At 40.4% G+C, this 15,701-nt stretch overlaps 1 protein-coding gene across 7 annotated transcripts in view; it reads right to left on the bottom strand.

Annotated features, from left to right (window-relative positions):
• The window catches only part of Patj (PATJ crumbs cell polarity complex component), a 344,745-nt gene that overhangs the window by 46,732 nt on the left and 282,312 nt on the right, over positions 1-15,701 (bottom strand). For all 7 annotated transcript variants that reach the window (XM_078026378.1, XM_078026375.1, XM_078026379.1 and 4 more), the window contains 2 exons: positions 8,156-8,239; positions 2,342-2,535 (listed from right to left, as the gene is read on the bottom strand). In XM_078026378.1, coding sequence (XP_077882504.1) covers positions 2,342-2,535; positions 8,156-8,239 — 278 coding nt within the window. The remainder of the gene's footprint in view (positions 1-2,341; positions 2,536-8,155; positions 8,240-15,701) is intronic.

Here is a 15,701-nt window from a genome sequence, read left to right as displayed (position 1 = left end):
TGTTACCAAGTTCCTTTCTCAGAGGCAACCCACATTACCTGTTTCTTGGGTAGGTAAAAGGAATATTTTGTTTACACATAAGCAAAATGCCCATGCAAAGTACATAAGTGTATATGAGTGACCATATACAGATTTCTTTTTTTCCTTTCACTTAATACAGGTTGGCAATTGATTTTTTTTTCTTGTGTGTGTGTGTGGTGTGTGGTGTGTGTATGTGTTTGTTTTAAAGGTTAAACCAAGGACCTCATACCTGTTAAACATCTGCTTTACCACTGAGCTACAACCCCTGCTCCAACTGATCTTTATTAGCACTTGGAGCTTCCTCATTGTGACTACATACTATTCTGTAGGTGTTCCATAATAGACAAATGGGTTATTTCCATTCTTTAGCTACTGCAAACAATGCACAATAAATACCTGCAAGCATGTTGTTAAGATAAACTCCAAGGCATGAAATTGTTAGTGAAAGGGAACTGAATTTTGAGAGAGATACATCTGATCCTTTACAGTTCAAGTTTTTGTGCTAAGAAATATAAATCTCCTTACAAATTCAACCTGAAATGGTGATGCTGTGTGAAGATGATTATTTCATCAATCTACCACATGATAATAAAGCAAAGTCATTACTCTAAATGGAAACTCCCCAGGTATGTGTATGTCTCAGGACAAGAAAGCAAACTTCAATATTTCTCTATCAGTTGCTCTGCACCCACATGTGCATTGCTTTTTGTTTAGAAATGTAAGAGATTAAGCATTTTTGTTTTGAAATGCATTTTCAGAGTGATGGTTTTATTGTGCTGAAGTAAAAATATCATGGTATCATGACAGCACAGTACTCAAAAATGGGGACTAGCTGGGTGTAGTGGTGCACATCTGTAACCCCAGCAACTCAGGAGACTGAGAAAGGAGGCTCATGAGGTCAAAAGCCAGCCTGGGCAACTTAGCAAGACGCTGTTTCCAAAACAAAATAAAAATACAACATAAAAAGGGTTGGGGATGTGGCTCAGTGCTTAAGTGCCCCTGGGTTCAATCCCAGTACCAAACAAACAAACAAAAAAAAAAGGGGTGTGGGGACAGCTAATACTGCTGCGTATTAGACTGCTGCATAAAGGCATGAGAGTCACCAGAGGTCTTTGAGGGCACATGCCATGACATCTATAACATGGACTTAAATTCTTCCCATGACGATGTTCAAGGCAACCTAAGGCCATACAGGCATATTACCTAGAAGTTTTGCAGACTAGATACCCAAACCAGTAAACCATGGAAGCTGGGACAACAGTTTTGTGATATTACTTTCCTTTCCAATTCCGTGTAAGAGAAACTTCCTAATGTCATCCTGGAACAATTACTCTAATTCCCATCATATTGTTAAGCAGTACAGACTTGGAGCAACCTAGCCATCAAGATCCATCTGTATTTTTGGTGCAAACTATTATTTTGGGGACATCTTTCCTTTCTTTTCCCTTCCTCCCTCCCTGCCTTCTTATCTTTTCTAATGGCATTAGGGATTGCTCTCTACCATCCAGCTATATCCCTAGCCCTTTTTATTTTGAGACATGGTCAATTTGCTGAGGTTGGCCTCCAATTTGGAATTTTTTTCCCCTCAGCCTCACAAGTAGCTAGGGTTATACGTGTAAGCCATCACATTTGGGGACTTCTTTCTGAAAAGAAAACTACTATCATGTTTGCCACTCAACTATGTCTACCAACTAGTTTAACACAGTATGAAATTATCATGATGCTCCATGCCAGATCAATTTTCTTAATCTAACATTGTGTGAATCAACCTCTTAACATGAGCAGTTTCCTGGAAAAAGTTGTATTAACTACTCTCTACAAGCCTCATCTGTAGGTATTTCAAGTAGAAAAGACCTTGCCAGCTGTTTTTACTCTAGAAGGAAATAAAATAGATTGGGTTGTTTGGGTTTGGAGTTCTATCTTGATATGGTAAGTTTTTCTTTTTTGGTAAGATGTTTGGAGGTATGACCTATGAAGTTTACATATTCATAATTATTTTAGTTTTATTTGGATTTTTTGGTATTGGGGATTGAACCAGGGAAGCTCTACTATTGAGCTATATCCCCACTCCTTTTTCATTTTTTATTTTGATACAAGGTCTTATTACATTGTTCAATCCAGCCTAGAACTTGTGATCCTCCTGCCTCAGCCTCCTGAGTCACTGGGATTACAGGCATGGGCCATTGTGCCTGGCTATAAGCATCTTAGTTTAGAAATCCCATAATTACTTTACGTCAGGCTTTACCCTTTAGTGTCCACAGGCATTAGTTCTAGAGGTGTGAAGGGAAAGGTCAGTGCTGACCTGCACAGTCGTCCTTACCGTTTCCCAACAATGCTCAGGCCCAGTCCTCGGCCGGCCTTCTTCTGCAGATCCACAGGGAAGATCTCCAAGTTCTCCTCGTCCTTGTAGTGTGCCTCATCGCGGTACACCACCAGTCGCACCTTCTGCGGGGTCTGCCTCAGGGCTGTGATAGCTTCCTCGTGGCTGGAGGTCCTCAGGTCAACCCCATTAACCTGCAACAATGGGCATCTTGTGGTGGCTGCTGACACAGAGCCCCCTCTGCCTACGGAAGCTCCCTGATCCAACCAGTGAAAAACCTCTAGGAATTTCCAGTCTTTCCCAAAACACACAGGTGTGACCATTAGCAGCACGAGCTGCTTGAAATATGAAGGAGGGGTGGTGGGTGAGTGCACATGATCACGCAATTCACATAGCTGTGAACTTGACTGGGGGCGGGGGGGAGAGGACTGAATCATTTGAATTCGGTTAAAGGGAAATAAACAGTGTCAGTCAGCAGTTTTAGACTCAGTTCACTCCTGATTGACATCATTACTATTTTTATAAAAATGTTTTAGTTGTAGATGGACACAATATCTTTATTTATTTAACTTTATGTGGTGCTGAGAATCGAACCCAGTGCCTTATCCATGCTGGGTGAGTGCTCTACCACTGAGCCATAATCCCAGCCCCCCCCCCATTACTCTTAATTGCTGTCATCACAACTACTTTAGAATAGACCTGGAAGAAACGAGGGACTGGTATCTCCAACAGTATCAAAGACCCAACATCAAAAAAAAAAAAAAACCTGAAGGGAGAAAAGAGAATAGACTGTTCCTAAAGAAGGTGATATTGGGCTGTTGTTTAAAGCTGATTCTATGAGCCAAGAAATTGTTTTAAAGCTGACTTTCTTTGTTTTCACATTACTGAGGAAGGAGCACAGGCCTCCTGTCAGGTTGGCAAGTGCGCTACCAACGGGCTACAACCTTAGCCCTTTTTATTTGATGCAGGGCCTTGCAATTCTCTTGCCTCAGCCTTCTGAGTAGCTGGGTTTATGGGCACGTGACACTGTTCCTGGCTTAAAAAGCACAATTTTCAAGCTGCCTTTTCTTCTCTGGTGTATCTCAGTGGCCTCTCTACTCACTTAGACTAAATACAACCAGGATAACAGTGGCTAAGGACCTGGGTATTGAATATAGATGGATTTGGAGACAATAGTAATACCTATCTAGTGTTGTGATGACTAAATTACATAAGCCCTATAATGGCTGGGCACGGTGGCACATGCATGTAATCGCAGCAGCTCAGGAGGCTGAGGCAGGAGGATCGACAGCTCAAAGCTAGATCTCAGCAATTTAGCCTTAAGCAACTCAGTGAGACCCTGTCTCTAAGTAAAATACATCTTTATTTCATTTATTTATTTTTATGTGGTGCTGAGGATGGAATTTTTTTTGTTGTTGTTTGTTTTGAGATAGGGTCATGCATGCAAGGTAAGCACTCTACCACTGAGCTACAACCCCAGCCCTCAATCCCTGGTTTAAAAAAAAAAAAAAAAAAAAGTTCTATGAAGCATTTGGCACAGGGTTTGGCACATAGTTATGTCTATGTAAGTTTGAAGTTGATGTTTGCAAGGTATTGAAGAAAACTCAGCCAGAGCTATTCTCTGCATGATAATTCCATTTTATTTTAGACCAATGAATGCATTCTCATTGTTTGCAAGATACACGCAGGGAACAAAGGGAAAACAATGTCACTAGAAAATGTGCTCTGAGCTGGTTATTTTCCTGTATTCCAATAGATGGCACACAAGATCACTCCTGTTACTCAATTAAAAAAAGAGGGGGAGGAGGGGATCCTCATGGATGGAAGGTGAACTTTCTAAGCCTCTAAATTCCTTTTGAAAGGCTCTAACAAATATACTTTTAATTAAAAGCATTACCATTACTCTCTAATATTACAAAAGCAATTACTAAATTTCTTCATAAGGTGTCTGCTCAGATCAAAGGGATCTCAGTTCACAGTTTTCATTTGCTCCTCTGCTTATCAGGAGGCCACTAAATGTAATAATCACAACAGAAATGCCGCAGTGCAGCCAGAGTGCTGTGGCGTGATGAACGCCCCTGAGTGCCTCACACAAGTACTGCACTGTTTAGAACACTGATCACAGAAGAGGAGCGGTGGTAATAGGCGGCTCCCTATTTGAGAAGGATCCTCAAAAGTCCCGGATGTCAAGAAGAGGGCATCACGCCCTGAGCAGGATGGGAAAAGTGGGTGAGCCACTACTTGAGAAGAAAAAGATAGCCAAAGCAGAAATGTAGTTCCCCATTATTTTATTCCACAGGGAAAACTCTCTTTCTTTTCCCACTTACACCAGCATAGAAGAGATAATGGTAGTAGGGGTGGGATAAGAGGAAAGATGGACCCAAAAGGAGAATCAGAAAGAAGACAGTGCACCCTCATAGATTCATTAATCTCACCATGCTAAAACATTATTTGACAATATCCTTGGAGGCGAAATCTGCCTTGTCCTAACTTTAACCTGAGGATAGTACTAAAACCATAAGACCAGCCTGCAGAATGGAATCCCATGAGCAGAAGGTCCTCACATCAGTGCTTGATGAAGGGAACTTATTTCCTGGTCTTAAAATGTCCCACCCAAGCTGGCCAGTGGCCGACTGTGTATTTTGCATGTGTGCATACGGCCAACTGGAACCCATCCAAGTTTGGGGGCTAAGGCTACTTGGAAAGAAACATGCAAACTCAATTTCCCAACTATACCTATGATATACTATGATGAATTAGATCCTACACTTCCCATCTTTAATGAGAAGCATAGAATCCATCCAGATCAAACAATATAATTCTGTAAAATGCCAGAAATGGTAACTTCACCTTCAAATTCTTCTTCTATCTAAAACAAATTTGCCTTCTTCATGCTGTTTTTGTTTGTTTGTTTTTTCCTGGTACTGGGAATTGAACCCAGGAGCATTCTATCCCTGAACTATACTAGCCTTGAATTTGTGATCCTTCTGCCTCAGCCTCCTGAGTAGCTGCGATTATAGGCACCACCGCACATGGCTGCATGTTAATCGTTACTGAATGTTCACCTGTATGTGTATATACTATATGGAAGAGAGCACCTCTAGCCGAAGGTCTATCCAATACAAATAGAGATGGTCAATATTTTTTTTTTCTGTTGAGGTATAATTGCTGAAAACTCTATACATATTTAAAATACAATTTATTTTTTGGTTCTGAGAACTGAAACCAGGAACATTCTATCTAAGAGCTACATCTCCAACTTTAATTTTTTTTAAATTTGTTCTAATTATTCATTCCCAACTTTTTGTTGTTGTTTGTTTGTTTGTTTTGAGATAGGGTCTTACTAAATCACCCAGTCAGGCCTTAAATTTGGGATAAACCTCTATCAACTTCGTGAATAGCTGGGATTACAGGTACTTAATGGACAATTGGGTTTGTGTGTGTGTGTGTGTATGTGTGTGTGTGTGTGTGTTGGGGGGGAGGGAGAGGAAGGGAGGGAGATAGAGGATGTTGCTATGTTGTCCATGTTGGTCTCAAACTCCTGGACTAATTGATCTTTCCACTTCAGCCTCCTGAGTGCTGGGATTCTATGTGGGTATCCTTGCACATGGCTGTAATGTGTACAGTTAATAGTTTTATTTTATGCAGTACTGAACCCTGGTCTGCAAGCTTGCCAGTACTCTAACACTGAGCTCTAGTCTCAGTCCTTTTAACTTTCATTTTGAGACAAAGGTCTCACCAAATTGTTGAGGTTGGCTCTGGATTTGTGATCCTCCCATCTTAGTCTTCCAAACTGCTGGGATTAAAGGCATGTGCCACTATGGCTAGCTTGATGAATTTTGACATGTGTATTTATGCTGTGCAGCTATTGCCATACTCAAAGAAAATGAGCATATCAGACTTTGTTTCAAGTGACCATTATAGGGCATTGATAAATGTACAATCCATATAAATATAAAGGCATATTTTCATCTGCTTATTTTAAAACAGTTAACCTCCTCATTCTCAAAAGCCAATTATAAAAATACCAAATGATCAGAAAATCTAGGGAGGAAAAAATAAAACCCCCAAAACCCCACAACCTCTGTTCACAAAAATATTGTGTTATAGCTGGGTGTGATGACACATGCCTGTAATCTCAGCAATTTGGGAGCCTGAGGCAAGAGGGTCAGGAGTTCAAAGTCAGCCTCAGCAACTTAGTGAGGCCCTAAGAAACTCAGTGAGACCCTGTCTCTAAATAAAATACAAAAAAGGGCTGAGGATGTGGCTCAGTGGTTAAGTGCCCCTGGGTTCAGTCCCTAGTACTAAAACAAACAAACAAACAAAAGTGAAAAGGACTGGGGATGTGGCTCAGTGGTAAAGTGCTCCTGGGTTCGATCCCCAGTACCAAAGCCAAAAAACGAAACAAAACAAAACTGTATTTTATGCTAAAGTTGTCAGGCCATTTCCCAAAGAGGCCTTGCTTATTTTTGTAACCCCACACACTTGTGCCTTAATGAATGTACTGGGACTATGTCTTGATCCAACTCTGAAGCACAACAAAGTCTGCAGAGAAACCCAATAACTTGGCTTCAGTTTAATTTGTAGTTAGGTTGGCCTTTCCTTTAACCCCTTCTTGTCTACATTTTCTGCCCTTAATTATATTTCTGTTTTCATCTTGGGAGGCAGGAATGAACCACCAAGGGGGAAAATAAAACTATGATGTCATTTGTAATGTGCTATATTAAAGTTGCAAAGCAAAAATGCACATGCCCACCATAAAATGCTAACTATTTCATTAAATCCATCCAATGAAAGAAATAAATGATACCTTAAGGTTTCACATCACTGGAAAAGCTCTTTAGTTCCACCTACCAGAACGCCTGGCATTGGCTTCCTATTCAATCCCCAGTGCAGACACTGCCTATGTTGGCAGTTTTAAGGCTTTAACAACTTTGCTAAACGAAAGGCAATTTGAAAGAGTCAAGTTCAGCACTTCTTTTTTTTTTTTGGTGGTGCTGGGGATGAAACCAACAGCCTGGCATATGCTAGGCAAGTGTTCTGCTGTTACACACATCCCCAGCCCTAGAATTTCAATTTTTAATAAGGACTATATACAGGAGAAGATTCTACTTTCTCATCAACTTGAAAATGCTGATGGCAAGGCCTGGGCTTCTGTTAGGCATAAAGGTTTATTAAGATTAATAAAATAATATTTAAGCTGCAATTAAAGTTTTCAACATTTCAAACATACATGCTTATGTGTACGTGCGTCTATATGTGTTTTCAGGAGGGAATTTAGTTAAGGTACAATGGAGAAGCAAAAAAATCTGGTTGCCATATTATATAGGGCCATGGATATTAAAATGATAGAACAATAAGATGTACTTCCCTTTTAATTAGGTTGGTAATCTGTCATGATTCTAAACCTGTGAGTTGTTCAATGTACATTTAAAAAAAAGAACATGATATTTATTTTGTTAAATGTGTGAGAAATCAGAAAGGGTAGAGTTGAGTAGAATATGGATAAACTGACTTTGTAGATCAAAGTCAGGAAAGGAACTATATTTGTTGGGGTTTTTTTTTTTTTTTTTTTGGTACCTAGATCGAATCCAGGGTGCCTAATCACTGAGCCACATCCCCAGTCCTTTTTTGTATTTTATTTTGAGCCAGGGTCTTGCTGAGTTGCATAGGACCTCCTAAGTGCTGAGGCTGGTTTAGAAATTGTGATCTTCCTGCCTCAGCCTCTTAAGCTGCTGGAATTACAGGTGTGTGCCACCCCACCCAGCAAGGAACCATATTTACTGGTATAAAATGAAACTCAAAATTATATACCTCTAATATCTGGTCACCAGCCCAAAGTCTTCCATCTCTGGCTGCTGCTCCTTCTTCATAGACTTCATGTATGACTATAGCATCCTGCAAAAAGCAAACTCTTATTAATTTTCTTTCTTTTTATTTTGAGACAGGGTCTTGTTCAGGCTGACCTCAAACTTGTGATTCTCCAGCCTCAGCCTCCCGAGTCACTGGGACTGTGCTCCACTTTCACCTTCTAATTAATTTTCAATAAGCATAAATGCTTCCTTAAGTAAGCAACCAAACCACAGGCAGCAACTCATGATTTGTTCATAATGCCACATTCTATCTATTTGACATAAGGATAAATAAGATACATAGTTATCATATATTTGGACCAATAATTAGAGCTTTCTTTCGATTATTTTAGTTCTTAAGCACTGCCTTTGCCTAACTCATGTTAAACTTCCTGCTTGTGTTTCACTGTTAACTTTAAACACTGCTGCTATGTAGGAACTTAGGGTGAACTATGTGTCATTCTTATTTATATTTTATGGTGTATTTTGAAACATAGTTTCAGGTATTTATTGGTATTTAAGGATTTGGCATAAATGTGTGGCCTGATGAAGGGGGTTTGCCAGGTCTTGTGACTTGGCAATGAAAGAAAAGGCCTTAGTGGAATGAACCAATGTCCTCCCTTGCTGGAGGATAAAGCCTAGAGGAGAAGAAAGAGCATTCATGGACTGAAGTGTAACACAGCTGTGAGTTTGAATCCTGCCACTATGTGATCCTGGGCAAATTTACTCCTCTGAACTTTATCCACAACATTAGGACAAAATTATATACAAGTAGAAGCTTTGGTTAAAGAACATATTTCGTGGTTAATGAATTAAAAATAATGTGCAACTCTTCAAATTAATAACCTTATATTTTTTAAACACCACCAAAATGACATGAATCTGGATACAAATATCATCACAGGGTGCCTCTCATCCTGACCTCCCAGTCCCACTCTCCAGAGGCCACCACCACTGGAAGTTTCCTAAGGACCTCTGCAGACAATTTACATATGTACATAATGAAGAGTTATGTATTCAGGTGAGACGATTCTAAAATATTGAGTTGTTCACATTATCTTTGCCTCTTCTCCCTCCTGTGTAACAAGTAGTCAAGGTTTAAAATTCTCTGCCCGAGGGATCTTGTGGTGCTGAAAACTGAAGCAACTGAAGTCCTGGACTCTTTCTGGGTTTGAGAGAGTCAAAGGCACCAAAAGGATTATGTTGAATGGATTATGCTGGGTGTCTTGAGGGCTCTGGAAGAGGGAAAGAGCTTTTGTGTGGAGATGGAAACAGAGATCTATGCGTCCCACAATAATGATCTGGGACCTGCCCTGCCAAGGGTTTCCCATTCCCTTCCTGCAGCATACATAGGCTAAAGATCCTACAGGCAATGGTCAAGGATGAAGCCTTTATGGCAGACTCCAGGCATAAAGTGTCTCAAGCACAGCCCTGCAAGCAATAGGACTTCTGGATGTACAGAGATCTTATAGGCTTGGGTTAGTAAGAGCTTGTTGGTTACCAGGGTGGACTGACAGTAATGATCCCAAAGGTCTGACCAATGTTAGGGGGCTTTGTTAACAACCCTGAGAGCTAATGAGCCAGCCATATGGCTGAGGCTGGATTTTACATTAGCTGAGAAGTATGGAGTGTTTTCATTTAAGCTCACATGAAATGAAGAAAAAAATTAAAATATTTCTTGTAAAAATATAACAAGATAGAAAAAACAAAAACACACTAAACTATATTCTTAAAAACAAACACATACACAAACGGTTCTTATACACATTCTGGAGTAGAGAAGCAACAAAATAAAATAAAAAGTTTATAACCAAATAACTCAACTGGATTCCAAATATCTTTACAATACTTTCATTTATCACTACACAATTCAGAAGACATTTTGCATTATAACAATTAGCGAGGTAGTCAGCTCTCAAGAGCCAGGAAAAGTTACCCTGATCCAGGGTAATATATCTTTCAGATTCTGTACCAGCAACAGATTGTTTTAGATTATTCTTTGTTTTAATTCTGACATGAATTTTGCAGATCTAGGGAGCATTTAACTACCAAGAGTTTGTTTTTTTGCACCTTCTCCAGGGAGACTCAGGATCTTGCTGGGTCAGTGGTTTGAGATGATCCCAACTCTACCAAGATCCCACCCCGGGGTCTAGTTTGAGGCAGGGCAGGAAGAAGTTAAAGAGGGCTCCTAGGAGCACCTGTGTTGCAAGGCAGGCCTGCAAGGTTTGTGCCCAAATGCCCCATCTTTCCTGGGCTGGAAGAATCACACAATGAACCCAGACCACAGTGGGTTTTTCAGAGCTTGCTTTTCAGTATAAAACCCTTTGATATTGTAAAATTATAAAAGTCAAATGGGAAATTTCTGTTCATTCATAGTCAAAAGGAAGAAAGAGATCCCATGGAGTTTTTATTCCATAAAAGTGGTCCAAATCTAAAACCCTTCCATACTTTCTGGTGCTCATGAACTACCTTACATAAAGGAAAGACACTGTTAATAGTCTCAAATACATGCTGAGTTCATTGCTAAGGATCCCTTTTCAGTCCATAAATCTTGCTCCATGAAAAACTCCCCATTCATTTCTTTCCTTTTGCTTGACTACTGCTATAATTTGTCTGAATCAGTAAAAATGCAATAAAACACGAGACACTGTGACCTGTTGATTGAAAAGGCTTCCTTTCTTACTCTGTGCCCTTGTGTTGCAAAAGCGTTCTATGAAGCCATCCCTGTGGACAGTTGCGTTGAACAGGGGTGGCAGAGGTGAGGGGTGGGGGGCCCAAGAGCTAATTAGAAATGTAAGCTGATGAGTTGAAAAGAAACATGGGTTTGATTATTTTTTAAAACTTATGTACTTAACAGGGTAAGTCAGCTTAGAAAAAAGGATACTAAGTTGGGATATTTTAGGCATCAATTTAATAAAGCAATATTAAAATTTTACTTCTCTCTGGCTCTGAAAAAAATCTGATCAGATGAACTCATGGGTCATTAATGAAAGAATGACATTAATTTAAATAAAAAATGTGGAGTTGATCATGCATATGCTTATCTCCACTGGATATCCTCCTAAATCCCACCCCCCCTTTTTTTCCTGGTGCTGGGGATCGAACCCAGGGTCTTGTGCATGCGAGGCAAGCACTCTACCAACTGAGCTAAATCCCCAGCCCATCCTCCTAAACTAGAATGCTCCTAAGCTCTCTGAGCAAAACTGTGGCTCTGGGTGTTTCTCCTGCATACTTCCCATCTCTCCTCCATGGATATAACATTGCTCTACCCAAAATACTGCAGTGACTCTCCGTCTACCAGTCCCGAGGTTTCTAAAATTCTTTATTCCAGAATCTGTCTTCAACTGTGAATCACCCCATGGGTGGCTGCTGGGTTGTTCTGGGCAGAGGCCCTAGAGGTAGTAATGATGAGCCAGCTCCTGGGCGTCAGACTTCCTCGGTCCAAATCCTGCCCTGCTACTGCTGGCCATGGGCCTTGGGAAGACTGGTGACCTCTCTGGGATACCATTTTTGTTTTTGTTTTTAATGGTTTAAAAAATAGTGTCTATAGATAAGGGTTTGTGTACAATGCCAGTACATGGTACTAATTTTATTAGTACTTATTTATTTAATATCTATGTGCCAAGGATGCTATACACTTACAACTCGTAACAACCAAGCAAATTCAGCACAATTAGTCCCATTCTCAGGTGAGTAAATAGAGGCTCATAAAGATCCAGACTTCAACAGGTCTTTGCAGCTTCTGAGCAGGAAGAAGTTACATTCCAACTCACAATGGTTTCACACCAAAACCTGGGCTCTCACCAGGACAGCAAGTGTCACATCTGGTTTGAATCGTTTATTGTGTACTTGTACAAAAGCTAACTCGAGATTTTCCATATGGCATCAATTCTGTTGAAATAGTGTCACCTCAACTCCACAGCAAAAACCTTGAGGCCATGAGTTGATCATTTTATAGAGCGAGCAAAGGAACAATGCACGGAAGTGGAAATCGAAGCCCTTGGCCTAATGAGGTGGTGAAGATCTATGGGTCTCCCGAGCTACGCTGGCACATGAGCCATGGCCTGCAGTGCATGTGCATGACTAGTAGGCCCCCTCCCCACCTCAAAACAGTCTCTTCATCTTTGAGTTCTGTTTCTATGCACTTATATCATTCATCAGATGGTGTGTTTTTTGATCCCTATAGGAGAAGATATAAACCAACTTTAGCATAGGTATAAGTGACAAACTTATGTTCAAAATAAAGAGCTATTCAGCCCAAGAAAGTAGATTAATTTCTGTTTCTTAGTGGCACAGACCTGAGGTTTGTTTCTAGAAAACCAAGACAGGCAGGGCCCAGACCTAACTTCCGCCTGGTAGTTGTAATAGTCACTGGGATGACAGGACTTTAAGTAAGACCACCTGTTTGCCCACTGATTGACACAAGATGGACAGCCTCCCCTGGACACCTTGTTTTTTAACTTAATAACTCCAGTCAGAGAAGAACTTGACCTTGGAGTTGGAGTCTCTTAGGGTCAGGTCAGACTTCAGAGATGTGGGAAGAGTCTTCTGCTTACAAACGTATTTCTGAAACACCTTTAACTGAGGAACACTCCTTTATTTCACAGTTAGAGATGACTTAAAAATAGATACCCAGGAAGCAGTGTCTGGCTAACAAATTCATCACATTGTTTAAGAGATTAGTGTCTTAATGTTTCTGCTCCTAAAAGAGTAAGTATTTATTTATTTTAAAATAAAGATAACGCAGGCACAGGGAAGTAAACTAAGACTCATGCATGGAAAAGCTTCTCTTCAGTCCTACTCCTCCCCCACTTAACCTTCTGGTCTAGAAACACACAGCATCAAGCTGCTCAGACACTTTGACAGAGATATTCTACACCCTCTATATTTGGAAAGTCTGAGGGCCCCAAGTGCTTGAAGGTCATGTCCTCTTTTATCTGCTGCCTCCTGTTTCATGGAATTCTATCTGAGTCAACCAAGCGCTACCTCTTCTATGAAATCTTCTCTGACTCCCTGCCCTGGACAAATTGATCCATCCCTCTTGTGGGTCACCAATGCCTTGCCCAGTATTGAACTTATCCCTAACAGTACAATTGCCTGTTTATGGATATGTGTCCTCCTATACCACCTACCTCAGGGAAACTCTTCAGGACCAGGGCTGCTTCTGACTCATCCCTATATCCTGGTACTAAGCCAAGTATAGGCACTAAATAAATTTTCACTAGGTGATTATGAAGAATTGGTTGGAGACAGAAATAGGGATCAAAATGACTCAGAAAGGGGAAGAAAGGATGCTGGGTGTGGTAATGCATGCCTGTAACCCCAGTGGCTCAGGAGGATCTCAAGTTCAAAGCTAGCCTCCATAAAAGTGAGGTGCTAAGCAACTCAGTGAGACTCTGTCTCTAAATAAAATACAAAATAGGGCTGGGGATGGGGCTCAAGGGTCGAGAGCCCCTGAGTTCAATCCCCAGTACCTGTCCCCCCGAAAAAATAAAAATAAAAAATAAAGGGGGAGGTAAGAGGGGTTTGTATGCCATCATTTGTCCCAACCCAAGCAATCTTCTGATGGTAAAGGATTAGTGATACACAACCAAAATGCTCATCACAAATGGATCTTAAATCCTTCTGAACTCCCAGAGAATTTACTTTCACTCAGAGAGCAATTTAAAGGAGCCAAGTACAAGAGACTTAATTATCATTGATCCCCACAGAAATCCCAAACTCTTCCAAGGGGATTTAAACTCTGAACTGCAGGAAAAGAATTTCTTAGCATGTAGTAGTGTATGCTTAGACAGAGGCAGAGTCATCAGGCATTTCAGCCCATCAATCAACATTTTCTTTATTGTTCAAGCTGCCAACAAGTAGATAAAGTAACTCATCACCACACCAATCATCCGGCAAAAGGCCCATAACACTTAAAGAACCCATGTGTTAGAAAAATTAACTAAAAATTCAACTGTAGGTTGAAGATATCCATAAAGACCCTTTAGTCACTGAACTATTTTAGAATGAGTTTATGCTTTTCACAATTTTAGATATTCAGTAGAATGCTTTATCAAGCAATGTAAGAGAAAACTTTGACCAAGAATTATATGGTAGATAATTACAGAAGACTATGTACACATGGCTTAATTTTACTGCTTCTAGGCACGTTGACTTAATTTGGATCGCTCTGGGATTAAGCCCAATCTTTGCCACACTCGTAAAAGCCCCCATCCACACTCTCATAAAAAAAATCCCAATGGACATTATTTTTTTAACTACACAAAAGTTTCGCATTAAATTTCACGTTTAAGATGGAAAACCTATTTATCGATGATCCCAAAAAAGTGTTCTGTCTTATTACCTAGCTTTTAGGGAAAAACCCCTCCTAATAAAAAAGACCTTCAAAGACCAAAAGAATATTGAAGATGTTGTATTGTAAAATGGACATTTTTCTTTTCTTCTGAAAGAAACCACAGTTCAGATTTGTGCTTTAGTGGAGGCATGCTACTTTCAAGCACCGATTAATGGAGTTCTCTGTGGCTGTCACTGGAAGGTCAGAGAGATGAGACAGATGTGCCCTCTATGCTTCGGATGCCTTTTCAGCCGGAAGGCCACACCAATAAGGGGCAATAACACAGAAAGGAGATTGAAACCCAGACCAAAGCTATGCTCAAATCTATATTGAAAAGCACATGGTTATGGACTAAGTATCTGATTTGTGATGTCTACTGCAGTTACAGAGTTTAAAAAAATGTTGGGCTAACACTTAAGGTATACCTCATTTTGAGCAATGTTGTAAGAGTAAACTGTATTTATATAAATGAAAAGATCATGATTCTTGTAACATGATTCTTATCCATCCCAAATCCTTTGTGACTAAATTTTTAGGGATTTTTTTTTCTAATGGTGGATATAAAACTCAAGCATGCTAGGCAAGTACTATATCATTAAGCTACACCCTCAATCTTGTGACTAAATTCTTTAAGTACTAAAAGTACTTTCTCTGGGAATGATGGTATATCCCTGTAATCCCACCTACTTGGGAGGTAGAAGTGGGAGGATTGCAAGTTTGAGGGCAGTCTGGGCAACTTAGTGTGATCCTGTATCTTTTTTTTTAAAGGAAAGGGCTGAAAATGTAGCTACGTAGCTCAGAAGTAGAATGCTTAGTACATGCACAAGGCCCTGGGTGCAATCCCAGCACCGCAGGAGAAAAACAAAACCCCAAAACTCAAGTTTCAATTAGGATGTAATTCTTACAGTAGTGTGTGGAGAAATGGGGGTCAGAGGAGTTAAATTTTCTGACAGTTCTGAAGGTAACCAACTGGTTCACGTTGTTCAAGACATCTAAAATTATCAGCGAAGCGCTGAGCAGACCTATATGACATTGAACATCATTCCAGCTCTAAAATTCTAGGCCTGTACGAGGCTAAGCAGTGTGCAAAGTGGTCTTGCTAAGTTGCTGAGGCTGGCCTCTCTCCCTCCGTGTGGTCCCTCCATGAGGCATCCCACCCTCAAGGGGTGCA

The sequence above is a fragment of the Ictidomys tridecemlineatus genome, chromosome 11 (genome assembly GCF_052094955.1).
Source record: "Ictidomys tridecemlineatus isolate mIctTri1 chromosome 11, mIctTri1.hap1, whole genome shotgun sequence".
Taxonomy (NCBI): Eukaryota; Metazoa; Chordata; class Mammalia; order Rodentia; family Sciuridae; genus Ictidomys; species Ictidomys tridecemlineatus.
Note: the sequence above shows the minus strand (reverse complement) of the source record. Positions and strands in the feature narration are given on the sequence as shown.